The following is a 25,845-nucleotide window of genomic DNA, read 5'->3' on the forward strand; positions in this document are numbered from 1 at the left end:
CTCGGAGTTGTAGGAGTTTCTCAATATTTTAAAGTGGTAACAAGAGGACAAGGAGTAAATAGCCCCTGAATGTATTCGTGAGAACCTTCCCGGGGATCAACCCGACCTCACGAAGGAGTGCGGAAGCAGGCTTGAACACGCCCAACGACGACAACAGTCCGAACCCAACATATCAACCCAAATGAATGTGGAATTAATCCAAACGTATATCACTCTCATGTTTCTCATTCACTATCGATAGCCTCTCGACAACAGCCAAATGAAACTCGTCCTGGCACTTTGTCTTGCACGTATCACCGCCGTGAACTGGTTTTGCTGCATGGTATTGATATCCTCTGGATGGCGTGCAATCAAACAAAAAGCTAATCTCATATAAAAACTACAGATGTCGTGTGGACATATTAAGCGAAAGACTGCTACGGTCTAGATTTGAAGATGTTTCCGGTCAAGCGGCAGAGAAGCTTCAAGTTCCAGTGTGTTCAACGTTGAACGTCATTGCTCTCAAAGTGACAATTAAGCCTTAGCACTTTTGGAATCTCTGGAGCGTGGATGAAGTCAAACAGCCTGCATCAGGAACCTTATCATCCCCTTCATATACTGCGACGGAGCTGCATGCACCCTGCAATGCCTATACTTGAAGCATGCCACCTGCTTTTATCGCTTCTTCCCTATAATTAGATGTGAGAACAGGCCTTGGAGTCGCGGTCATACTGCCAACGTTTCGGCATTCCCATCCTTTTCTAAGTAGCAGTCATGTCTACCCCTTCGTCTTGTCTTCCCTTGTTCCTTCATCCTCGTTGTCTTCCTGGCCTTCTCTGAACGCTGAGCATCCCACTGAGGATGTTTCTCACTCTCTCCTTGCTTGCGTTATGCTTTGCTCTGCACCCAGCCCTTGCGGTAACGGCTGGATCTTTTGGGGATGGAGGTCAGACGCTGATAAGTGCGATGATGGTGATTTTTATTTTCGATATGTCGTCATAGTCCAAAGCTGATCTGGCCTTCAAGATGTTTGTAGGAAATAACAAAAAGGTGTATATGCTTGATAAAGCAGAGGGTAATGCAGCTCAAATCAATGGACACCCGGCATGGGGTGCCGTTTGGTGCGTTTTTGAGAAGGTAGAATACGTGCAATAGTACTGACTGGATTTATCAACTGTTAGGGACATGGATACCCACGAAGTAGCTGTCATGGACGTGAGGACAAATACATTTTGCTCTTCAGGGATGCATCTTCCGAATGGATCATTTGTTACGTTTGGAGGAAATGGGGCAGTTGGACGGGGAGGAGCCTTGGGGTCACAACTCAATCCTGGAAACGTTTCAGCGGCATGGGACGCCGTATACCAAGATTTCGACGGGACCCGGTCAATCAGAATTCTGAATCCGTGTACAGATTCTGACGACTTCTCCTCTCCCCAATGTGCTTGGTTCGATGAGCCATCGATTCTGTCGATGCAAAAAAGTCGGTGGTACTCCGCTGCAGAGGCGACGGGAGATGGGGAGATTGTGATCATTGGCGGCTTCGTCAACGGTGGATATGTCAATCGAATATACCCAGTTATTGACCCAGCGGCAAACCCTGAAGCAGAGTATACATATGAATATTATCCACCAAGGCCAAATCCTCCTCAAACCTTCCAGTTTCTGCTTAACACGTCTGGGCTCAATGCATATGCACATACCTTTTTGATGCCATCTGGAAAGATGTTCGTGCAGGCCAATTTGTCGACAGGCATGTGTCCTGTTTTATTCGAAGCTGGGGAAACTAACGCTACTCTTACACAGTTCTATGGGACCACACAACCAACACAGAAACGCCTCTTCCACCCATGCCTAATGGTGTGGCTCGCGTGTATCCCGCCTCTGGTGCAACTGCGATGTTACCACTCACCCCGGCAAATAATTATACACCAACAATCCTTTTTTGCGGAGGTTCTGCTATGACGGAATTTCAGTATGGCGATTACCGCTTTCCGTTCAGTGATACCTGGAATATTCCGGCGTCCCAAGATTGTCAACGAATAACACCTGAACCACAGGGGGGAATGGTTCCAGCATATATCCCAGACGATAATATGCTGGAAGGTCGGACTATGGGTCAGTTCATCATACTCCCCAACGGTCTATTTTTATTGGTAAATGGGGGCCTTAATGGTACGGCTGGCTACTCATCGAATGGAACATTGACTACCCCCGACGTTTCGCAAATGCCATTCGGGCAATCTCTGGCCTCTGGGCCTGTTGGTACTCCGGCTATTTATGACCCCAATGCTCCTGCGGGTAGTAGATGGTCGAATGAAGGGCTTTCGACATCCAGTATTGCGCGACTGTATCACTCTTCTGCAATTTTACTGCCAGACGCTTCTGTCCTGATAGCGGGGTCAAACCCTAATATTGATGTCAACTTGACGACCATTTACCCTACACAATATCAAGCAGAAATTTTCTACCCACCCTACTTTTCTGCACCTACTCGACCTGTGCCATCCGGCGTACCGACAACTTTGTCCTACGGAGGCGATCCATTTGACATTGCTATTTCGGCGAATTCGTACACAGGTACCGCGAACGATGCTGCTAATTCAACGACTGTTGTTGTGACACGAGGAGGCTTCACTACTCATGCTATGAATATGGGTCAGCGATTGCTTCAGCTGAACAACACGTTTACCGTTAACAGTGACGGTACTTTTACATTGCATGTCGCTCAGCTTCCACCAAATCCCAACTTGTTCCAACCTGGACCAGCATTCCTCTTCGTGAACATTCACGGTATACCCAGTAATGGCACCTATCTGATCGTAGGCAACGGACAAATCGGCGCGCAACCTTTAGCACCACTTAGTGTTTTGCCTGATAGCGTATTTCTTGATTCTACGACTGGTTCGAACTCGACGACAAGCAGCGATGGTTCTACCCCCGCCAAGAAAACCAATTTAGCTGCGATCATAGGAGGCGTAGTCGCAACTATCGCAGTACTGGGTGTAATCGTCTCTGCCGTCAGCATATGCACGACACGAGAAAAGCGGCAGCCTGTGCCAACGGTTTCGTATCCAATCGCTCAAGGGACTAATAGATTTGGAAGTGGGCTACCCAGTGGCGGTGGAGATACGATGAGGTCAGAAAGGAGTGCGCTTTTCCCTCTGCAACAACAGCCCAATGATAGCTATGGGTGGAACCCAAGCACAACTTCTAACTACCAGCAGCCATATTCTGACGCTGCCAGCCATCAGCCAAATTATGAGTATGACCCATATGCGAGCAGTCCTTATCCTGCGTTTAGACAGGCCCCTAAAAATGGGGGTCCACCGTACAGGTTTTGAGCTTTCTTTACTTCTTCACCAAGTCAGCTGTAGAATAGATAATCGAATAATTTTGGCCGGTAGAAGCCTGTGTGCCGAGCGGCAATCATTCAAAATTTCCATATTCGGTAACAAATAAGGTTTAAACAGATGTAATGCTGTACAGCTGTACCTCGGCACATTCGGCTGAATTCTAAATTTCATGACTGACTACACAGATTGAGCTAGTCGCCTCAAGCACGCCTCAAGACACATCCCACAACGATGGCCTCAAGACCCACTGTCAACGTCCACACCTCCTCCGGGGGTATGTCACCATGATGTGCCCAACGATGAACTCGTATTGACTTTTTTTTCCGTACAGAGGCCTCCACCTCCCTTCCTCTCCCCGCGGTCCTCACCGCCCCCATCAGGCTCGATGTCGTCCAACAGGTCCACAGTGCGTAGCCTGGAGTAGTGTTGTCTGGGAGATAACGGTTCTGATTGCGTTTACACAGAGAGCATTGCTAAAAACAAGAGACAGGCCTACGCCGTGAGCGAGAAAGCTGGTCACCAGACAAGTGCTGAGTCCTGGGGTACTGGTCGTGCTGTTGCCCGTATCCCCCGTGTCGGAGGAGGAGGAACCCACCGTTCCGGCCAGGTGCGCAACCATTTTTGAAGTTAAAAGGCAGCTCATCTCAATTTTTCGGCATATCTGCCTTTTCTGTGTTCATAGGCTGCCTTCGGTAACATGTGCCGTGGAGGACGCATGTTCGCCCCCACCAAGACATGGCGCAAGTGGCACGTCAAGGTCAACCAGAACCAACGCCGTTTCGCCGTTGTTTCTGCCCTTGCTGCCTCTGCCCTCCCCTCGCTCGTTCTCGCTCGTGGCCACCGCATCGAGCAGATCGAGGAAGTTCCCCTCGTTGTTGAGGATGCCTCTGAGTCTTTCACCAAGACCAAGCAGGCTGTTGCCCTCCTCAAGTCCCTCAACGCCTATGCCGACGTTGTCAAGGTTTCCAACTCCCGCAAACTCCGTGCTGGCAAAGGAAAACTCAGGAACCGCAGACATCGCCAACGCCGTGGTCCTCTTGTTGTCTACAATGAGGACAAGGGCATTGTCAAGGCTTTCCGCAACTTGCCCGGTGTTGAGCTCGTCAACGTCAGGCGCCTGAACCTCCTCCAGCTCGCTCCCGGAGGACACCTTGGCCGTTTCGTTATCTGGACCTCCGGTGCCTTTGCTCTTCTTGACGAGGTCTTCGGCACCACCGAGAAGGCCTCCACCTACAAGAAGGATTACATGTAAGTACTCCCCGTGATAAATGTGTTATGCATTCCTCATAGATGTTTTACAGCCTCCCTACCGCTAAGATCACCAACCCTGATGTCACCCGCCTCATCAACAGCGACGAGATTCAATCCGTCGTCCGCCCTGCTGGCCAGAAGGTCCAGAAGCGCCCCTGGACACAGAAGAAAAACCCCCTTGTCAACAAGGCCGTCCTCTTCCGTCTCAACCCCTATGCCAAGACTCTCCGAAGGCAAGAGATCCGTGCGTGATTTTATTTGCAATGATTGGTCGAAACCTTGCTGACCTCAATACTTCCTCAGTCAAGCAGGAGCGCTTGAAGGCCAAGAACGCCGCAAAGCCCAAGCAACCCGCTGCCGCTTCCAAGACCTTCCTCGAGAACCTCTTCGCTCCCTAGATTGTTCATGGTGGATAGTTTGCTGGAAAAAAGATGTTGTCGACTTTGATTATGGGTTGCTTCTTGAGGTCTTTACATGCACCATATGCTTTAAGAAACATCAAATATATTCCGCTTATGCTACAAAGATTGATCAGGTTTGAAATGTTCTAAATTCGTTGTCGAGTATTCTCATAAGCCGGCGCGTTTTCATCCTTGTCATCTGACCGTGTAGTTGACATACTTGCCATCTGAGTCACAGTATACTGGAAACCATCGAGCACTTGGATGGCTTCATTTCGCGTGAAAGATATAATAAACCCAAGTCAGTTATTCTCATTTACCTCACAACTGGCTAATGTTCGATCAGGCTATCCTTAGCTCGAAAACAATCGCAAGGAGATCGAAGCTATAGAGAGAGAAACGTTTAGCTATGGACCACTCGAAGTGCACAAGGTGCGAGCAGATAAACACCTGTTTGCGAAACTTACCTTGCAGAATCACCTAGCTTGACGTATATTACCCTCCAGTAGAACCAGACTCAGTGACCCCTGTGTTGATATTTTTCTATGGAGGCGGGTTCACCAGTGGCTCGCGTTCGTCGCCGCCTTCGAATCTAGTCTACAACAACCTTGGCGCGTTCTTCGCCTCGCGCGGTGTGCTCACTGTCATACCGGAATACCGCCTCGTTCCGTTAATTACATATCCGCAGGGTGCAGAAGACGTGCAAGAAGCTATTAAATGGGTAGCTGAGAGGTTCAACCGTTCGGTGGACAGTAACGGCGTAGATTTGCCGAGGCGGCGGCGACTATTCGTCATGGGCCACTCAGCAGGAGGTGTGCACCTTGCAAGTGTCATGCTCAACGCAACTCTCTTCGCGCCCATCGCGCCCGTGATTCGGGGATGGGTGCTTGTGGGTGTGCCGGTTCTCATTCCCCCACAGGGACGGCCGGGCTTTTCGGCTGCTGCGATTCAGTATTATGGCAGTGTGCAAGCGATCAAAAGATATCAGCCGTTGGGGCTGTTGAAAAGCTGCACCGTTCAGGATCCTGACTACGTTGGGAGGTTGCCGCCGCTGCGCTCGCTGACAGCCGCTAGTGAGTCGAGATACATTAGGAAGGGTATGCAGGCGTTTGCGGAGGAGTACAAAGGGAAGGGAGGAATGACAGAGCAGATTATGCTTGAGGGGCATGATCATCTCAGTACTGTGCTCGCACTTTCAACAGGAAGTGGTGAGGAATGGGGTGTTCAGTTGGTTCAATGGATGATGAGTCCATTAGATGAACCTCCTCCTGTCGACAAATAAAATGTCGTTACACCTGACTGAAGCTTTTGAGGAAGGAATACGTTTGAATATATACATAGTATAGCGTTATACATAAATAACGCTTCATTACACAGCGAGCCAAATGCTTAAGGTATATTTACACCCCCTCTTCAAGATATTGCTGAATAATTTTAATCCAAGCCTCCTCCTCCAGCGCGGCCCCCTCTACCTCTACGTAAATGGCGTGCAAGAGGGCTGAACAAGGGCTGTCCGTCCTCATCAACGACATCGTCGGGCTGATCATCTCCGTCTTCATCGTTGTCATCATCATCAACATCATCCTCGCTTCTTTCCTCTATGCCAATGATATCCAGTTCATCGTCGTCAATCTCCTCCTCCGAGTCAGAAGGTACAAAAAACTCGACTTCTTTGACGTTCGCGCGCAACCATTTCTCCTGTTTCTTCGAGACAGAGTCCTGTTCGGAGATGATGACCGAAGTCAAAGGCACACCGCGGTCGCGGCGTGCGATGACGAGATTCTTCAGCCTCGCCCCAGATACGCCGTTTGTTGTGATCGACTTAAGCTGGGGCAGGAAGACGGAGGGTAGAGCGGGTGCTGTGCTAGAGCCAGCGGCACTCGCCTGAGAGCTCGACGACGGTCCTCTTGCATTTGGGACCAACAGCTTGTTGAAGAACACTTCCTCCTCAACACCCACGACCTTCAAGTTGAGCGCCTTCAGCTTCGTCAGCTGAGACAGGAAGACTTCGACGCTGGCTACGTCACATGGCAGACCGGAGATCTTGAGGTTCTCGACGTGCGACAGCACGCTCTCGGTGCGCCCCTTGACGGGTTTCACGATGGTGCGGACGAAGGAACTATAGTCCTCTTCATCGAAATTGAGCAACAGATCCGTTAATCCAGGCATGTCAAGGTGTTGCACCAAGGCCGACGCTGTTCTGGGGTCCAGGAACTGGATCGCGAAATCCTTCAGCGAAGGGATGGTCAGAGGCGTAGGACCCCACGCGCCCTCTTCTTCCTCTGGGTCGGCATCGAACCTGACACCCTCGGGCAAAACGGGGCCAGAGAGTGATATTGTGAGTGAGTTTAGCTCCGGGGAGTTGTTGATCATATTCGCGAAGGATTGATAGGAGGGTCGAACATCTTTTGCGTGGTAAGAAAGCTCGAGTTCTCGCAAGCCCTTTAGGAATGGTGCGTCCCAGTCAATATGCACACCCCAGAGAACAATGTCCTTTAAGAGAGGTGCATCTCCATGGAAAGGCAAGAAAGCAGTTTTATCATCTCCGCTGAAGAACTCGTAGTCCTCACAATCTTCGAAGTGGCACACCTGGAATGATTCGAGTAATGGTGCGCTCGGTAAAGCATGCAGACGCGAAAGAAACAAGTGAACGTAGCCGTAAGTACTAGCCCGGAAATCGAGTTGGCGCCAATGAGATACTTCAGGTTCGATGAGATCCATGATTTGGGTAAGTTGTTTTTGTGACAGGAATTGGACATCAAAGTCATGATCATGTTCGTCATGGCCCTCGCATTCCTCATCGTCGCATCCTTCGGCGAGAGATTTTTTGCGTGCTACATTGTCATGGTACAGAGGATGATCCGGGTGGTCTTCCTCGTCGACGTCTTCGGGGAATGTACAGTCGATAAAGATGTTCAAAGGAAGACCCTGAGCACGCGATATGTAAACTTGTGCCTTTTCGAGGTTTGGCCTCTTGGAGAAATCAAGGAAGGTCCACAAGACGTGCGAATCAAGGGCAACCTCGCGCCAGCGCCGGCATACATGAGAAACAAGAACTTGGAATGGAACTCTGGGTTCATGTTCATCTTCAGAGTCGCTATCACTAAGCTCCAATCGCTCAGCAGCAAAGTCCATGGCGGAACCGTTCTCGGAATCTTCATCTTCATCTTCATCTTCATTAGAGTCAGAGTCATCGGATTCGTCATCATCTCCTTCTTCATCGGAATCTTCATCCACCCATGCATCTTCGTCGTCTTCCCACTCTTCCTCCATTTCTTCTTCTTCAACGCCTACAGAAAAAATGTAGCCAAGGATTTCGTTTGGAAGGTCGTTGATCGGGCATTTGCCGTCTTTGGGAGGTTGGAAAGGGTTGTTGGTCAACATTTCGTTAGTGACCGTCCACATCGCCTCTTTTGGTGTCAATTTTGGGTTGGTTTTCAGAACCGATGCGAGCGACGTTGAAATTTGGCTTTGCATGCGCTCCTCAAGCCGTGCATTGTGGGCGAGAACGCGTAATTTAGGCGCCATTTTAACTATTTTTTGGTATTAATTGAAGAAGGCTGCCGTAGAAGTGAAGGAGTGCGATTATGAACGGAACGGCCTGATGGTGGTATAGGTTAATGATTAGAAAGGATCAAAGCAGGCAGTGCCTCGCAGTTTTCAAAGTTTGTTTGCAATTCATCTTATCAGAGTCACGGGATTATTTTGATCGCATCACTCGATTATCGATCATTCTTGCCTAAAGGAGTGTGCGCCTTCGACCAATAAGAGGCACTAAAATATCACATACCGTTCGAGGACAAGGTAGTTTAGATGATTGAGATTTATGGATTGTATTCATCCTTTTCAAGCGGAATTATTAACAAAAGCTTAACAGATAACACTACCAATGAATATTGAGAGAACGGATGTGCAGTGGCAAAGCCAATAGCTAGCTAGACTCGTCAGAGCTGTTTCGTCTCCGTTTCTTCCTTTTCTTGTCAAAATTTTCGTTTTCCTCTTTGTCGGCGTTTGGTGACTTTGAATGTTTCTGTTTCGAGGCTTTGGTTTTTGTTCCATTACAGTCAGCCTTTTCCGCATCTGTAGGTTTTATGTTGACGACATTTAGTTGCTTTCGCAGTGCTTTAATTCTTCTCTTTTCTTCCTTTTTCCTCCGACGTTCGATGTTGTCGACAGAATCGCTCTTTTTTGAAGGTGAATGGGATGAATCATCTGAGGACTCGAGAGCAGTTTCTTGCTTTGCCCTCTTCTCCTTCCTTCGCCTCTGTTTAGCCATGTTCTTTTCCTTCATCTGCTTCTCTTCCTTTCTCTTCCGTTTACGCTCTTTTCTTGATGCCTCATCTTCCTCTTCCTCACTTGATGCCTCCTCTGCGCCGTGAACCTTCCTTTTTCCGGTTGACGAATTGGAAACCTCGAGGTCAATCACCATTTTATCAGTAGCAGTCTGAATTTCAATGTGTTCTGTCACGATCATGCTCTGAACAGCAGAATGTTGCTTTTCAAACGTTTTCGAAACAAGGTCGGCAAGTCGTTTCTCTTCCTCGGCTATAGCTTCAGGTCCAAGAACGGGCCCTCGGAAGAAATTGGCGTACAATCGACGTTTGGCAGCCTCACGCTGAGCCTGCGCCATCAAAGACAGACGGGGGGTCTGGGAATCTGAATCCCCTTCATTTGGTGTTGTATTGCCTGAATGCGCGGGAGCTCCATCGATGGGACGGCGAGTGGAAAGAATTCCAGTAGCAGTCTTCCTCAAAGGTGCGCTTTTGGAAGTCTATGTGGGACGTTGAGTACTATATATTGAATAGAAAAATAGCCGGCACGCACTGACGCCTCGCCACCGTCTCCTTCGTCGTCGCTGACATATTTAATCGTAATGGACTTCGCAGCCGCGGTGTACAAGCTACGACGGAAACCTCCTGTAAGGATTGTGTTCAGAGGCAGCCGGTTTTGAATGCTCACTGGTCCCAGAAGGGAAACGCTTCGTCACGATCCTTTCCAAGCCCTGCTAGATTTTTTTTCATCGGGATCGCTATAGGTCTGGAGATAGCTCCTTGTCGAAGCCCAGTTCCTTTTCCTCCCCATCCTTGAGAGACCAGATAGTCGTGTGCTTCTAAAGGCATTTTACAAGTGTTTGAAGTTTATTTATTCAGATGGGTGTCATGAAGCTAGTATGGAGAATTGGGAATCTAAGGAGCCAGGGAGAACGACACAGATCTAGACAAGAGTTAAAGCTAACAAGTCGAAAGTGCTTGAGCGATTTCCCATTGGCTCAGATCAGACGTGGTACACGTGATGACTATTGTTTACTACTGCATCCGCAACCCGGACTTGGTTTGTCCTCAAACGCTGACCATGGCTTACCATGACCGTCATCGCATGACCATTTTTGTGTCCTTTTGATCCCACCTATTCAACCACCGAAAAAAATGCTTTACATAGTCGAAAATCTTCGTCAAGGTCTACCAGGCGCTTGTCAAGGCAATAGAAGAACAAGTTTGGAATAACCAATAACAAACCGCCACTACCTTTGCATCCACCGCTCGTCATGACAGTGGTAAATAGCTTAGGTGGGGCCAAACCTGAGTGTGGCCACTAAATTCCTACTATCTGGGCTTATGGAACCTACGGCGGCTACTTGTTTTGACATATCCGTATTACGCTGTCTTCGAGTCGTTATTCAGGTGCCAATTGTTTGTGTTCCGAGCGGCTCTGTGTCACTACAAAATTAGCCCTATGTTTCTCAGACGATCTCCCCGCGATGTATTCTATTTCTCATGATACTTATTACTCCAAGGATCTATTGATCTCTTGTGATTTGGCAGCTGGCATGCCCGTATGCCCCTCCATACATGCTGCGACCCTTGTCCAGTCTCATGACTATATGTTCTGTACAATCCGAGAAGGTTTATACTCTGACAAGCTCTTCGCCTACCTTTGCAAAAACACGAGCTATACCGGCCGCCTTTGTATCCTAGTGTCTAATTCATTCCACTTCTTACGGTGGCCGGTTTGTCGACGATCAAGCACCCATACGGTAAGTCGTCATACTTTCCTTCTCATGCTTCTGAGAAGACCTCATTTTTAACCTTGTTTTTCCGTAGGTAAGTTGACCTTGGTTCACAACTTGCGCCAATCCACTCGTTTGATATAAGCATCTTACAGAAAGGGGACCAGATAATGCATTGCTCTGATGCATTAATAGCAGGAGAATATTGCCTTCTAGAAAAGGCGCGTCAGCAATTATAACGGGGAGCAACTGCGATCATTCTCATACATCCGCTTTCGTGTTCATGCGTAGTGTGCAACCGAATTGGACACCGCATTGTCCCATAGTCAAACCAACTCCCTTCGCACTCCTGATTCCGAACTTTCCCTGTCAGGCGACACGGTAGTGATTCAATGCCACTAAAAGCTCGTGTTAAGTGGTATAATATATAAAGAACATGTTACTTGTGCATCTGTAAAGCGTGGTAAACCTTCCCTAGTCTTATCCAATGCTCCTGAAGGAACTACTTAGCCTTGCCTCTCTATTGGCGTTGGCCAAAGCCGCGCCCGCTGGTGCACCAACTGTGAAGCTTGACAGTGGTACCTTTATCGGGGTGAACGATGGCTCAGTTCAGAAATTTCTAGGCATCCCATTCGCACAACCTCCGTGGGCACTGATTTTCTCGGTGATCAAAACGTACCAATTAACCGCCTACAAAACATATCCAGTGTTGGAGACTTGCGATACCGTTTACCACAGGCAATTCCTCCTTACAACGGATCGCACGATGCAACAAAATTCGGCCCTTCATGTGGACAACAAGCAATCGACTTGCCCATTGTCCAGGGGCTGGTGGCCGACGCAGCAGACTTTTTGGTTAATTCTATCTTTGGCCAAATATTTCCTGACTCAGAGGATTGTAAGCATTGTTGCAAGTCAGGTTATTAGTGTATATATATTAATATTGAAACAAAGGCCTGACATTGAACGTTGTCAAACCTGCTGGTGCGACTTCGACATCCAAACTCCCCGTTCTAGTAGTAAGTCATTTCGACATTTCCAAATTTTGCTACTTCTGACGCGGTATTTGCAGTGGATTTTCGGAGGTATGTTTTTATACTGTACATCTAAATCAAAGCAAAGCGTCTAAATCGATAAACCTCGAAAAGGTGGGTTTGAACTTGGCGGCACGTCGATGTGAGTCCAATTGGTAAACCACTGCAACTGTACACATTGGCTAATCTAATACAATTTACTTTTATAAGGTATGACGGTGGTTTGGTGGTGTCCCGATCTATCGCGTTGGGGAGCCCTGTTATATATGTCAGCATGAACTACAGGTCAGTCTATTTTGAATCAAATTGTCTCAACATTTTACGAATAATATATAGGCTTAGTGGTTTTGGGTTCTTACCAGGGAAGGAAGTAAAAGCTGCCGGTGTTGGAAATCTAGGTCTGCAAGATCGTAAGGATAACAACACACAATAACTCGATAGCCCAGAGTGGCTGACCGATCCGTCACAGAACAGGAGGCATTTAGATGGGTTCAAAAATATATCACCCAGTTTGGAGGTGATCCAACCAAAGTGACAATGTAACTCCGTATTTTATCGATTTACTATGAGCGCTAAAGCATTTCTCCAGATGGGGAGAATCAGCGGGAGCAATCTCTGTATCTCTGCACATGCTCTCAAATGGAGGAAATCCAGGTGGCTTATTCCGAGCAGCGTTTATGGAATCCGGTGCTCCTATACCCGTCGGCGATATAACTAATGGGCAGAAATATTACGATGCCCTCGTTGCAGATACCGGATGCTCCGGTGCTAGTGACACTCTAGCATGCCTGCGGACGATACCATTTACAGACCTTAAGGCTGCGATCAACAAGTCGCCGGGGATTTTCGCTTTCCAAGTGGGTATATGCAGAGTCAGGCAGCCTGTTTCTAACATTTTAACAAACAGTCTTTGAATCTTGCTTGGCTTCCTCGTACCGACGGGGTCTTCTTGACCGAAAATCCACAAGCATTAGTCCAGCAAGGCAAAGTGGCAAATATTCCGTTCATAACTGGTACGCCGGACTGGAGGCTCAACAGATATGGTTCTTATCTGTTTCCTGACAGGAAACTGCGACGACGAAGGAACTCTGTTTTCTTTATCAACGCTGAACTTGACGTGATTTCTTTGGGCTTCTTTTTCCTGCCCACCAAACAACTAATGCTTTTTTCTCAGGACGGACGCTCAAGTCATCGACTACATAAAAAATGTTTTCTTCCCCGGTGTAACCGACGATCAATTAAGCCAACTTGCTACCTTATACCCCTCTGATATCCTCCAAGGATCTCCATTTGACACTGGTATCCTAAACGCGTTGACGCCGCAATTCAAAAGGATCGCGGCCTTCCAAGGCGATGGGGTGTTCCAAGCACCTCGGAGATGGTTGTTAAATAATGTGGTTCCGAAGAACCCAAATGTATGGGCATTCGGTATGTCCTTCATCAATCAAAAATCTGTGCAAATGAATATTTACACGATTTCTAGTCAGTAAGCGGTTGAAAGCATTGCCAGTTTTAGGGTCGGTCAGTAACAAAATGTTCATACTTATTCGTGCTATTGAAATCAGACCATATCTCCAGGTACACGGATCCGACCTTCTGAATGTTTATGGCGGTGGAGAGATGCAGGATTACCTCATTCGTTTCGCCACTAATCTGAACCCCAACTCGAACAGTTTGCTGAGCTTCCAATGGCCCAAGTATGAACTCAAGAATCGACAGCTTCTGACATTCTTGGACGGCCTTATTCCATTGGCAATCACAGCTGATACATATAGGCAGGCTGCCATGAACTTTTTGACAACTGTGACACTTGCAAACCCCGTTTGACGACAAGACTATCCTGTTGCACCCATCCAGCTACGGTTATTGTTGCAAGAAATAAGGCGGTATAGCAATACTGCTTTGATGCTGTCCTTCGGATGATAAATATCTTTGATTATCTGTTGTGTTATTAAAAAGCAATATCATATATGTGGTATGTCGTTGTAGTCTATTGATACCGGAAGTGGGGATAAAAACGGTCCCGAAGCATTCAATCTAAAGGTTCATCGTCTAGCCGTGATCGGTTCTCATTAAATGCTGGAGGCAAAGGGCTTGATCCATCGTGAGCAAAGAAATCTTCGACCGTCAGAGGTCTTAGATCGAAACCCTACAATGCTGTGAGTATGACAAGTATAGCCATTGGCTAAAAGCATACCTCCAATTGACCCTTGGCGAGTGCCTCGTGGTTATTAGTTGTACTTTTCATAAATTCTCGTACAGGGACCATGGCTGCATTTCGACATAACTCTCTCAGATCGGAACCAGAAAGACCTTCTGTCTGCTCTGCCAGTGCTTGCACTGAGAAATTAGGTGCCAATTTGGTATCCTTTAACATCTGGAAGAAAGGAAATGAGCACAGGCCAAATAACGAAAAAATGAGTTTATTACACACCAAATCAAGAATTCTTGTTCTCTGTTCTACATTAGGTAGTCCGATAGCAAAACGCTTAGGCATGCGACGCAGAATGGCAGAGTCGATGTCATTTGGTCGGTTTGTTGCGCCAAGAACAAGAATTCTGTCCGATCCAGAGAGGAGGCCGTCCCAGAGTCTGAAAAAAACTTTGAGTATGATATCATGACTGCATTTGCACATAACCCACGTCATAAACTCTGCTTTCATCATTCCCGTCACCTCGTGGTCGCCCTTTGTGCGCTCTCGGAGGAAAGAGTCGATTTCATCAATAAAGATGATAGCAGGCTGTGTCTTGCGGGCAAGGCTGAACAATCCCGCCACTAACTTGTTCGACTCGCCGTACCATTTGTTCGTCAGAACCGAAGCTGCGATGTTGATAAAAGTGGCCCCGGATTCTTTGGCCAAGGCTTTGGCAAGCATAGTCTTGCCACACCCCGGAGGTCCAAAGAGGAGAACTCCCTTGGGAGCCCCAAGAAGAGAGGAAGACGAGGTGAACAGATTGGGATACAGGAGAGGGTAAATTACGGACTCCCGTAGAGAGGAGATAATAGGGTCGAGACCGCCCACGTCTGAAATTTTTCGAACGTAAACTGACAGTTGGATATATATTCGCGGAATAAGACTTACCTCCAAAGGTGACCGGAATGTCATCGGGATGAATTACTTCATTCGCAACTTTGCCTGGATAGCCGGAGATTGTCAATATCGCGCCAGTGGGGCAAAGAAACCAACGCACGTTCGTATTCATCCAACTTCAACTCGTGGTGTCCCAGGCGTTTCAAAGCCGCCATTTGCTTTTCTTTCACTTCTGCATCTTTCTTGTCTGGAGACACCGCGTCGAGGACCCACTGAAGATTTATGGATTAGTCCGGTGCTACCGCGATACGAGCTGTTAAATGTCGACATACCCGCAAGGTGTAATATAAGGCTGCCTTGCATATGTGCTCAATAAATGTCATATTGAATGTGAAATAAAAATGCCCACTTGAGATGCGAGGAAAAGTGCAACTAGAAAAAGAACAGAAATCCTCTGGTAAGCATTCATTTTGAGAGAAACCAAGGGTCTGACCTTCGAATGCCGCTCGTTTTGTGCCCGAGGAGACCATTTTCAGCCTTTCACTGAAATTTAGAATATCGGGCGCAAGACTGAAAAGATTAGATGACCTCAGTTCCACTGAAGTAGGTGGTTTGGATGCAAGCCGGACTATGATACACTGTGTGATTGGCACATGATTCAATTTGTGATTTTGGTAACGTAAGCGGTTCAATGACAGCCAAGGACCGGGGACTTGCAGGGTCTTGAGACGAAAAAGCGGTTTGCCCATCATCTTTTTTCATTTATACCTCAGCATATGTCTACTACAAAACCCAAGTTTCCTGCAAAATTAAATATCTGAGGAGGTCACCTTTAATCAATCAAAAACCAGTCAACTATGGCACTCCGCCGGATTCAAACACCGTATATACAGGTATTATTTCAGAGTTAAACTGGCACCTGTTCCAGCAATACTTTCACAAGCGATTCCGCCACCATGGTCATTTCCCTTTGGATTCCTTGCCAGGACAACTGTAGAATCCCAGTTCGCCAACCCATTACAAGAACCAGTGAAGGTGCAATCTGCTATATGCTCTTGAGGGTGCCTCGCAATCCGAACCAATATAACGCATTGGTGATTCAAACCGACACTCGGGATACGATCTCACTCGTATCTGAAGATTCGTTTCAACCACGATCCAGATCCAAGCACTCATAAGCGTTTCGGGAGACTAATTCAAGCTATAGCTTAGCAAGATTGAGGAATGCGCGTTCAGACTCAAATACTACTAGCTCGTTGTGTATCAATTCCTTGACATCCTCCAAGGAGTAAATTGTGCGTATCCTTGTTATGTTATTTCCTCTGTGCTGGGTATTTTTAACCTTAATGTCAATGTCTCCTCGAATCACACCACGGCAATGCTTTTTATTTAGAATCGATTAATCATCCACCAACTAGAGTTGTACTTGACAATATTCGACCTATACTTGCCGAACATTCGACACCCTTCATCTGTACCTCCTAGGAAGCCCTCCTGGATCTGTGGCGGTCTCCAAAATTAGTAACTTCGCAACTGGGTGGAGCAGACCTCAAGAGAGAAGATAATTCCACCGGAGTCAAACTATCTTGAAATATTGCACACCTTGTCACTGGTCAGTCAGCTTCGACACAATACTATCCTTTACTCCGAGTCAGCGGGAATGGCGGGAGAAGCGTCTTCGGACCCATCTCAGGCGGGTATATGGAAACCGCACCTCGAATCTCTGTCGTTCATTCTTGTACCAAGAATGGTTCTCTTGCCTACAGGTTATAATGCAGATGTAATTTGGTTATGACCGTGAACATTGAATATAAACACAAATAACAAGATATCGGGTTCGATGCAGGCGAATCGCTGCTCAAATTCTGGGACATTGCTTCTTCTCCCAAGGATAAGGAATTTGCTCAATCTTCAGGCCGTCGAATGCGGACAGAAACATATCTTCACACAGATCCGGAACCCACAGCGGTTCGTATTCACGGATATGTGTCGCAGCATCGACGCCGTTGTCATCCATGCTCCAACTGTGGTTCCTCTTCCTTTCGCCTTCAACAGATCTAAATTCTGCTTCAAAGCTACGACGACTCGCAGAATTATTTCGTTAAACTCAGTGTCTTATGACAGAATGGCAGTAACAATCGGAATAGCAACATGTTCCCTACGGTACACGTTGCTCACATTACTTACGGCTCGCGACGGACGTTGATTGTTATTGTGGATCCGTATCCCTCGGGAAGTAGACGGTTTTTATATATTAGACGCCGAAGGAGTCTCATTGCTTATACCCAATCTACGAAACTATATCAATCATCATATCACCGTTCTGAAGAAAGATTCAGACATATGACAGATAGTGTGCATATTGGCAGCCTGGAGATAAAGATGGAGTGCAGGTCTATATACAGTCAAACCGATCAGGATGGCGTAGATACTGGAATAAATTTCTATTAATTGAATACACGATATAGGTCACTGTACATAGCAAATACAAATAGCGATAGCGAGGTAGTTCGAAGGATGTAAAGAAATTGGAAGTGTTGCGATCTAAGGGCTCTACTAATGTCAGGTCATAGCGTAATTAACCAACAGGAAAGAATGATGGCATAGAAGAGCGAGCCAGCCGACATAATATTTCATCAGCATAAACAAAGGTAACGCAAACAATGTTAGACGAGAGTGGCGACCTTTACAGAAGGGGATAACGAAAGAGAGATACGCAAAATACACTTTGCGAAACTGTTAAACGACACCACGAATACATCGGATGAAAGAAACGACATACCAGAACGGGCAAACATGACATCGCTGATGGATGGCTACGTTTATTTACACGGACTTGACGTGTAGTTTGAAGATGCTTCAGATAGGGGAAACACCAACAGCACGACCCGAGAACCTTGTCCTGGTTCGTGCGTCAGCTGGCCGAACGATCTCCTCCTGAACGACAATGGTCTCTGAAGAAACTGATGCCCTAACGAGGGGGTAGGTCGAAGATGTGATGGAGCAAGTTCGACGGAGAGGCCGAGTACCCATCGTTGGGTGGATGAGCGTTGAGCGGGGGATATTATACATAGGCGTCGGTTCCCGCGGCCTAGGCTGGCATCTTCGATAGATGTAGAAAGCCAGAAAGGCAGATACAAACAGCACTGCGGTGGTGGTGAGGAGAGTGAATACAGAGGGTTGGAAGTGTCAACGCCACTCACAAATTGCGATGATCATAAGCTCAACAGTACGAGGGCTCATGTGGGAGTTAGGTGGATTACTGTCTGCATCCCGACTCGACAAAAGAGGTGAAGCCACAGTGACACCCACGCAGAGAAATCCACAGACAAAGACTGTGAGGAGGTTGTAGAAAAGAAAGGTGTTCATCACACTGCTGGCTCAAACGACGTTGGGGAGAGTCAAGTTGATGGGTGGAAGTGATGATAGCTCGAGAGTAGGATGGAGGGTTGACGACTACGAGATTGAGGTGTTTTTATATTGATTGAAAGCAGGAAAGATGACTTGGATCTGGGCTAACTAAGATTCCCGAATCTCAGATTGGGATCTTCGCAGACCAGATTGAACGGAGAGTTGGAATACGAAGAGACCTGCGCTCCTCGAAGAAAACCCTTTCGTTACCAAGCCCTCGGACGAGGTATGGTAGCCGCTTTCGGGATTCACAATCAAGCTGAGCGGAGGCGTTAATGAGCTATAGGCTTTCGAAAAGATATCATGAATACCGAGGAACTCCCCTCATTTTGCCCCAGTAAGTATAAGGCTGGAGAAAGAAAGAAGCTGGAGACCACGCAATCCGGCCGGGGAATGAGAACGGAGCAAATCCGATCTACGGTAGTCTACTCGTCAATTGAGATTGACGCCCAGGAACAAGATTGGACTGCGGCTTGGGGAACAGCCTGCTCGATTCATCACGTAATACTCGGAGGCCACATGACCGCTAACCAGTTACCACGTCGGCATCATGGTCGTAATTCACAACTCTCCACTGTATTGCCAGCCTTAGGACGCTTGTAATCCGCGTCTAATGAGTGTGCTGTCAATAACGATTTGCATCTGCTGGCGCCTGCTCCTATCGTCTCTGTTTCTAGCTGCCTTCATCTGGATATGCTTGCGAACCGTCTACAGAAGAAGCCTTCAGTCCGCTAATCACCAACGTCGGAAGTCATTGCTCAATACTCTGGGATATACAGACGCGGAAAAGAAACGCGTAGTGGGATTTTTTCATCCTTATTGGTGAGGACAATTGGTGCCATCTTTACGGCGCTCTCTGATTCTACAAGTCACAAGCAATGCTGGCGGGGGCGGCGAACGGGTTCTTTGGACCGCCATAGCCGGGATGCAACGCACGGATCCTGATATTGTCAGTGTTGTGTACAGTGGAGATGTCGATGCTACAAAAGAAGAGATTATCGCAAAAGTCAAGGTGCAACTTTGCATACAACCTAGGCATTTTCATCATCGTGCTGATGTTTTTTTTTTTCAAGTCGAGGTTCAATATCGAACTGGATCCTACACTTTTGCACTTTGTATTCCTTCGTTCGCGATACCTGGTCGAAGATTCTGCCTGGCCCAGATTCACGCTACTCGGCCAAAGTCTGGGTTCCATGCGCCTTGCTTGGGAAGCCATGCACCAACTCATACCAGACCTATACATTGGTTAGCATCATGCTGACACGTAACTGAGGAAGATCTAATTGAAACGGCCAGACACAATGGGATACGCGTTCACTTTTCATATCGTTTCTTTGTTGGGCAAAATACCTATCGGAGCATACGTTCACTATCCTACTATCAGCACAGATATGTTGGCTCGCGTTGAATCCAGGAAGAAATGGCACACAAATACAGATGCAATCTCATCTTCTATTATTTTAAGCCGTATAAAGCTTCTGTATGTGTCTTACTAGGATTCATATGGATTTCAATTGAATACTTGACAGGTATTATCGCTTATTCATGTACTATTACGCCCATTCCCTCCGAGCGTGCAATTTCATTATGGTCAACTCCTCTTGGACGAAGAACCATGTCGATTCTATTCTAAACCACTCCGACACGCTTATGGACGCACTTCACCCTCTACTCGCCTTCAAGTCTCTTATGACCAAGAATGCACCTGAGCACGCCAGAATTGTGTATCCGCCTTGTGATACCAGCGAAATGGCCCAATTCCCTTTATTACCCCGCGAACGTATTGTGTTAAGTGTCGCCCAATTCAGGTAGCATTTTCAATTACTCTACCATGTCAAGTCGTGTTCAATATACATCAGGCCAGAGAAGGATCACAAAGAGCAACTAAACGCATTCCATCTGCTTCTAGAAAAATTCCCAGAATACAAGGGAGAGGGGGGAAAGGGTGTAAAATTGGTGGTTGTAGGTGGAAGTCGTAACGAAGGCGACGCGAATCGCGTCGCAGAACTTCGCAAGCAAGCTCAGGAACTTGGAATCGAGGTGAGTTAACAATAGCACACTATGTTAAGAGACTTCCGAATGAGCGATTTGATAGCCATATACAGACTTTATTATCAATGCATCTTATCCTATTGTCTTGGACTTGCTATCAAAGGCCAGTATCGGACTCAGCACCATGGTGGATGAACATTTCGGAATCAACGTGGTAGAGTTTATGGTGCGTTCTTTTTTGTCGCTTTGTACATGTCATTTTACTTGCTTTCAGGCTGCTGGGGTTATCCCCATCGCACACGCTTCTGGGGGTCCATTGAAAGATATCATTGTCCCCTTCAACGGAGAACCGACTGGTACGACCATCAATCTTCTCCCGATGTCTAACCAAGGACATAGGCTCATTTGTGATACCAGGATTTCACGCTCGCACTACGCAGGAGTTTGCGGATGCAATGCACACCGTTTTATCTTTGAACCCTGAGGAGGAGTCCGGGATGAGGTGGAGAGCGCGTGCATGGGCGGTTCAAAGATTTTCAGAAGAAGAATTCGAAAGGGGGTGGAACGAGAGCGGTTGGCGATTGTGGCTAACATCTCCTCGGAAGGTCGAGTAATTGCATTCCTATTTGATTCAAAATTTTGACTAGTGAATTGAGTTTCACGGCGTCAGGCCGTTGACGGTGATTGCCACCTACTGACATACGAGTACATATGCAAGTCAATGGGACCAGCACCCTGAATCATCATTCTGTGGCAATCAAAAATTATTTTCTGCTCAAGTGCTGTGCATTCGACAATGATATGTCAAGAATTTTCGGAAGCTTGCCGATAAGTTGTGTGTCCAACAACGAAGACAGAGACAGTTCACGTTAACGCCTCTCGTACTCATTGAGGTGATGGAGGAATCTCTAGGTTGCTCGCTTGCTGGACTGTTACCACTAGCGGAGATAGCACATACTCATAGGAACAAATAGATCGAAGAACGTCTTACTCGAATCCCTGATGTTATTCACGTTTGATTTTACGACCATGCCGTTTACTTTATTGGCGGTACATTAGGTGGTCCACTGCTGGAGCCGCTCTGCTTATTTTCAAGTTGGAGCTTATATCACTGATTAGTAGACCGTATTACCGTGAAGCGTTGGAGTGGGGACGGACGCGATGGTATGACGGTCAGTCCAATGAGCTGCCAGGTAGGGAACTCGCCTCAACGGTCCAAGGTGAATATTCTCATCGGCAAAAGTGACCAAGTCCCCAAATGCCTTAGTAAGGCATTTGGGGACGCCCAAAGGCCCCAAGGCGCAAATGGCCTTTTATATCGACTAAGTAGAGACTCGCAATTTTGAAAGGCTACAAATCCTTCACTAGAATGAATGTTTTATCAAAATCTAAATTTAATGAAATCATTTCGGTAAAATTTGGGAGACCCAAAAACATTTGGACAACATTTGAGTTGCATTTGAGAGACCCAAGATTTGAGGTTCACACAATGCTACAGCTTGTTTATTCTTATTTATAGCAGCCATTTCCCAATAATCACACACTTTGGAAATACTAACACAATAAAATTTGATTGACTACAATGGAGGGTACATAGAAACGAGTACAGATGACGATAATGGTCAACCAGACCCTGGGAGACTCCGTGTGACCAGGTCACAATAACTCGTGTGATTTGAGATCTGGATCTGGATGTGTCACAGTGAGTCATGGTAAGCAAAATGCAAAATGTATGCGCATTTGATGCGCATATACTCACAATTAATTCAACATGCATGTCCGTAAGACTGTAATCTATACTTGATGGAAAGATGTATCAAAGTCGAAGGAGGAGCAAAGACATAAAAGAAATTGTCAGTTGGGTTGCACTGGCAGTTGGGGATAATTGATTTACCTTGTGAGTTTAACTTTCAGGCCTATGTCATGTGCATGGGACACCAGAAGATTGTGTTGTCAGAACCAGGAGACATGAGAGTGAGGAAAGAAAGGAATTCGGGGCATGTCTCGAGTTATTATACACATAACATTGATTCAATCTCCGACTTAATTTGTAATCAGACCTGGGAGGCTCTTTGTCGATGGCTAGACAGAAACGGTGGACTTTGCCTTAAATTGACATTGTGCGATGATACTGTGAATAAATTTTTACATTGAAAAATCATTTTTTGCGCACTCTAAGGCCGGTAATCATTTGAGTGCATGTCAAGTTGAACTCAAGCTTTTCTTTTTCTTTTTATTTATGATCAATCATTCACTCTAAGTTCTATGGCAAACCAATAATTGAGAAATAAGTGTAAGTATGTGAAATATTTAGTAATAACTTTTGGGCTCTACAAATGTTTTTGGAGCCTCCAAATGCCTTCTAAATGTTTTGGGTGCCTCCAAATTTTACCCAAATGTTTTGTGTGACATAATTATGTCACATGAATCATTGGCCTTCCTTAAAAGGCAGCAAAGGCATTTTGGGACTTGGTCACTTTTGCCGATGCTATTCCCCGTGAGAAGTCCTTAGTACTTGATTTAAAACCAATACTAATGACCGAGTAAAATGCAGTGTAAAATTTTTAATTTTAATTTGAGCATTAAAAAGAGTAATATTCATATGGCGAATGCTTCAGGAATGCTACCATACTTTCCTGTTTTAGCAATCTCGGTCGAGTCAACATTTTGTGTACTTACGAAGCTAACACCGAGCCTCAAGCGCGGCTACAATACTACATTACCCCATTGGGATCAAAGTTTATACACAGCCGAATTGGTGCTTCTTTTCGTGGTTCTACTGAAAGCTGTGTTTTTAAATGTTCGCGGATATCAACTTGATGAACTTGAAGCATCAGCTAGATATGTTCAGCCTTGTAGTCTCTATGACACAGTGCAGAATGGAAGTTTTACTGCGGCACAGTTCGTGAAACTCGTATCGTCCTCGAGTGCACCGTCCGGAATTGCGGAAGTGAGAAGTTTTAGACACAATAGCTGAGAGGGTGAGTCATTTTCTTCTGCGCTCTATGGATCCACAAGATTCATGAGGCTGGAGTTTTTTGGAGGTCAGGGTAGTACAATGAGATTCAAGTGAATCAAGAAGCTAAAAGCTACATCAATACAGATTAACGGACGGAACATAGCTTCTTTGTAGAGACAAATTTGACAATCAGTCAAGGTTCAAATGTTCAACCTGAGTTATTCACGATGGAAAGGTCAACCTTTCGAAATCTATACCAGTAAACGAAACGATAAAAACATGAAGTAACTCAGTCGACCAGGACACGAGCTAATATTCTTCCATTTAAGTGATCTTCATAATGACTTCCTCTCCCTTGCCTTGTATCTCAGCAAGATTCCTATATCCAGCCAGTCCAAGAGAAGTGTCCAAATCGGCCAAAGTATGTCTAATGACTTGCTCGACGCCAGCCTGACCCGCGAGAATTGAACCATACAACCATGGCCGACCAACTACAAATCGGAATTGAACTTTGGTGAGTTATGAGAATATATATATATATGATAACTTACGAAGCACCGCCTGTGCGCCCAGCGCCATAGCCTTGATGATATCGCTCCCCGTTCGAATCCCAGAGTCGAACAAGACAGTCAACTCTCCCGCTTGTTGGGCCGCTCTAACCTTTTGAGACTTCATGATAACTTCCAGAGCCAGCAATGATGGTATTGCTCCATCAAGCTGCCGTCCGCCTAAATGACACGATTGATTATTCGCAGATTTACAAACATCAATCAATAACATACCATGGTTAGAGACAATAATTCCGTTGACGCCGTGCTCTAAAGCCTTCTCAGCATCCTATAATAGAACGAAAAGCTCATCGGAGGGAACATCTTTTATAGGAGTTGAAACACGTACGTGAACGCTTTGAATACCTTTCAGCAGGAGCGGGCCTTCCCAATTATCTCTGATAAATTTTAGATCCTCCCAAGAATGATATAATCCGGAATTTGCCTCTTTCAACCACTCTGAACCAAGGTAAACATCTTCACGAGCTTTGGGATCACCAGCCGCGAAGGCCTTATCTATTTTGGCTGGGTCATAGGGGAACACCGGGTGTTCGTGCGTCACTTCCTTTCCGTGCTTTGCCATGAAGACAGGGTCAGATTTTCCGATCTGAACCCCTACCCCATGAGCAAATGGAATGTACGAAATCGCAAGATCATGGGGCCTCCAGCCAATAGACATGGTGTCTAGGGTTATGACAAGAGCTTTGAAGTTGTTGTCCTTCGCTCTCTTGAGGAGAGATAAGGCGACGTCATGAGATTTAGGCCTATGTCCATATATTCAATACAAAGGAAAAACACGCGAAGATCAATCTTAACTAACCAATACAGTTGATACCAACGGTACCCGTCTCCGTTGGCTTCTGCCACTTCCTCTAATGACCTGCTCGACGCTGTACTAGAGATGAAGGGTACTCCAAGCGCCTTTCCAGCACGCGCAGGATTAAACTCTCCATCTGGATGGAACGTCGACTGCACTCCGATAGGAGCGAGGAAAATAGGGGACGAATGAGTTACGCCAAAGATAGTGACCTTTTTAATGTTTGTATAATGACCTAGATTAGCAGTGCACAAGCGGTGTGATCTACCAGCCCTTTCACCTCTAGCGATCGCCTGGTAGCATCGACCAACATCCGTGGGATGATTCCCCACTTTTCGAAAGCTTTCAAATTGGCTCGGTAGGTCGAGTTTGTACCAGCGCTACCACCAGCGTACATAAAAGCACCTGAATCGATTGTCATGCGATGTCGAACCATCGTCCGATGTACGACTTCTTACCTTCGTGGTCCTTAAGTTTCTCCTTTGCTTTCGCTTCGATCTCCTCGAAAATCACTGTTCCCAGGGGCTGAGGACCAACCCTGCCCCGATAAACGTCAGGCATATAGGAACTCCATGGATTTCCCCCAGGCAAGATCGCAACTTCAGGTTTTTCGTCGGCCATGGTCACCTGTAATCAGATAACCACCAAATGGCAAGGAAATGGAAGACAATAGGCCGATTTCCCATCCTTATGTAGTACACCATTCCGGTAGAGTATGGCCGAAATTAGAGATCATGAGATTTAGAGCAGAGAGGGCTTACAAACATTCAATTGCCTGTTGTAGCATCATATTTTGTGCACATGTGACATCGGATATTCACAGAGGGACTATGGGGAAGTTGCACTGTTCCACCGCCAATGCCGCTGATGAATTGCTGATGAATGGTACAACGACGTAACAGCGCAATGTCTTTCTATAAGGTCCCAATGTACGTAGAATCTTCTAAAACCAGCGCGACAGGTCACTCCGTTCGATACTATCTCGCTGCTGCTAGTTTCAACTTCCCAGCTTTCAGACACCCCTCCCGATAATAATTTTAGTTTCTGCAATTCCGTAAG

At 46.5% G+C, this 25,845-nt stretch overlaps 9 protein-coding genes across 9 annotated transcripts; 5 read left to right on the plus strand and 4 right to left on the minus strand.

Moving 5' to 3' along the window:
• Positions 1 to 840: 840 nt before the first annotated feature.
• On the plus strand, positions 841 to 3,323 carry JR316_0006967 (Aldehyde oxidase GLOX; the record flags this gene model as incomplete). The annotated part of the gene is made up of 4 exons (XM_047892712.1): positions 841 to 951; positions 1,006 to 1,100; positions 1,161 to 1,732; positions 1,786 to 3,323. The coding sequence occupies 4 exons, from the start codon at positions 841 to 843 to the stop codon at positions 3,321 to 3,323; spliced, it is 2,316 nt and encodes a 771-aa protein (XP_047747994.1).
• Positions 3,324 to 3,566: 243 nt separating this feature from the next.
• On the plus strand, positions 3,567 to 4,984 carry JR316_0006968 (60S ribosomal protein L4-B; the record flags this gene model as incomplete). The annotated part of the gene is made up of 6 exons (XM_047892713.1): positions 3,567 to 3,609; positions 3,667 to 3,741; positions 3,800 to 3,942; positions 4,018 to 4,583; positions 4,637 to 4,830; positions 4,890 to 4,984. The coding sequence occupies 6 exons, from the start codon at positions 3,567 to 3,569 to the stop codon at positions 4,982 to 4,984; spliced, it is 1,116 nt and encodes a 371-aa protein (XP_047747995.1).
• Positions 4,985 to 5,251: 267 nt separating this feature from the next.
• Positions 5,252 to 6,269, plus strand: JR316_0006969 (Esterase LipI; the record flags this gene model as incomplete). Its single annotated transcript, XM_047892714.1, has 3 exons — positions 5,252 to 5,266; positions 5,345 to 5,419; positions 5,472 to 6,269. 3 exons carry the CDS (start codon positions 5,252 to 5,254, stop codon positions 6,267 to 6,269), a joined length of 888 nt encoding a protein of 295 aa, XP_047747996.1.
• Positions 6,270 to 6,421: 152 nt separating this feature from the next.
• JR316_0006970 (uncharacterized protein) lies at positions 6,422 to 8,515 on the minus strand (the record flags this gene model as incomplete). The annotated part of the gene is made up of 1 exon (XM_047892715.1): positions 6,422 to 8,515. The coding sequence occupies one exon, from the start codon at positions 8,513 to 8,515 to the stop codon at positions 6,422 to 6,424; it is 2,094 nt and encodes a 697-aa protein (XP_047747997.1).
• Positions 8,516 to 8,918: 403 nt separating this feature from the next.
• Positions 8,919 to 10,107, minus strand: JR316_0006971 (G patch domain-containing protein 4; the record flags this gene model as incomplete). The annotated part of the gene is made up of 3 exons (XM_047892716.1): positions 8,919 to 9,758; positions 9,812 to 9,887; positions 9,947 to 10,107. 3 exons carry the CDS (start codon positions 10,105 to 10,107, stop codon positions 8,919 to 8,921), a joined length of 1,077 nt encoding a protein of 358 aa, XP_047747998.1.
• Positions 10,108 to 11,481: 1,374 nt separating this feature from the next.
• On the plus strand, positions 11,482 to 13,855 carry JR316_0006972 (Lipase 1; the record flags this gene model as incomplete). Its single annotated transcript, XM_047892717.1, has 14 exons — positions 11,482 to 11,639; positions 11,702 to 11,892; positions 11,949 to 12,013; positions 12,067 to 12,079; positions 12,143 to 12,170; positions 12,239 to 12,313; positions 12,365 to 12,438; positions 12,498 to 12,567; positions 12,618 to 12,885; positions 12,936 to 13,041; positions 13,094 to 13,145; positions 13,203 to 13,456; positions 13,512 to 13,549; positions 13,607 to 13,855. 14 exons carry the CDS (start codon positions 11,482 to 11,484, stop codon positions 13,853 to 13,855), a joined length of 1,641 nt encoding a protein of 546 aa, XP_047747999.1.
• Positions 13,856 to 14,060: 205 nt separating this feature from the next.
• Positions 14,061 to 15,811, minus strand: JR316_0006973 (Protein MSP1; the record flags this gene model as incomplete). The annotated part of the gene is made up of 9 exons (XM_047892718.1): positions 14,061 to 14,177; positions 14,226 to 14,405; positions 14,463 to 14,619; positions 14,671 to 15,052; positions 15,111 to 15,164; positions 15,220 to 15,331; positions 15,392 to 15,415; positions 15,469 to 15,491; positions 15,553 to 15,811. The coding sequence occupies 9 exons, from the start codon at positions 15,809 to 15,811 to the stop codon at positions 14,061 to 14,063; spliced, it is 1,308 nt and encodes a 435-aa protein (XP_047748000.1).
• A 3,272-nt stretch (positions 15,812 to 19,083) lies between these two features.
• JR316_0006974 (GDP-Man:Man(3)GlcNAc(2)-PP-Dol alpha-1,2-mannosyltransferase) lies at positions 19,084 to 21,076 on the plus strand (the record flags this gene model as incomplete). Its single annotated transcript, XM_047892719.1, has 9 exons — positions 19,084 to 19,292; positions 19,347 to 19,482; positions 19,544 to 19,715; positions 19,767 to 19,950; positions 20,000 to 20,278; positions 20,330 to 20,510; positions 20,566 to 20,688; positions 20,737 to 20,818; positions 20,880 to 21,076. The coding sequence occupies 9 exons, from the start codon at positions 19,084 to 19,086 to the stop codon at positions 21,074 to 21,076; spliced, it is 1,563 nt and encodes a 520-aa protein (XP_047748001.1).
• Positions 21,077 to 23,745: 2,669 nt separating this feature from the next.
• Positions 23,746 to 25,407, minus strand: JR316_0006975 (putative lactate 2-monooxygenase PB1A11.03; the record flags this gene model as incomplete). The annotated part of the gene is made up of 7 exons (XM_047892720.1): positions 23,746 to 23,912; positions 23,973 to 24,149; positions 24,204 to 24,258; positions 24,319 to 24,733; positions 24,790 to 24,998; positions 25,067 to 25,191; positions 25,245 to 25,407. 7 exons carry the CDS (start codon positions 25,405 to 25,407, stop codon positions 23,746 to 23,748), a joined length of 1,311 nt encoding a protein of 436 aa, XP_047748002.1.
• Between the last annotated feature and the right edge of the window lie 438 nt (positions 25,408 to 25,845).

The sequence above is a fragment of the Psilocybe cubensis genome, chromosome 6, assembly GCF_017499595.1.
Source record: "Psilocybe cubensis strain MGC-MH-2018 chromosome 6, whole genome shotgun sequence".
Classification (NCBI taxonomy): domain Eukaryota; kingdom Fungi; phylum Basidiomycota; class Agaricomycetes; order Agaricales; family Agrocybaceae; genus Psilocybe; species Psilocybe cubensis.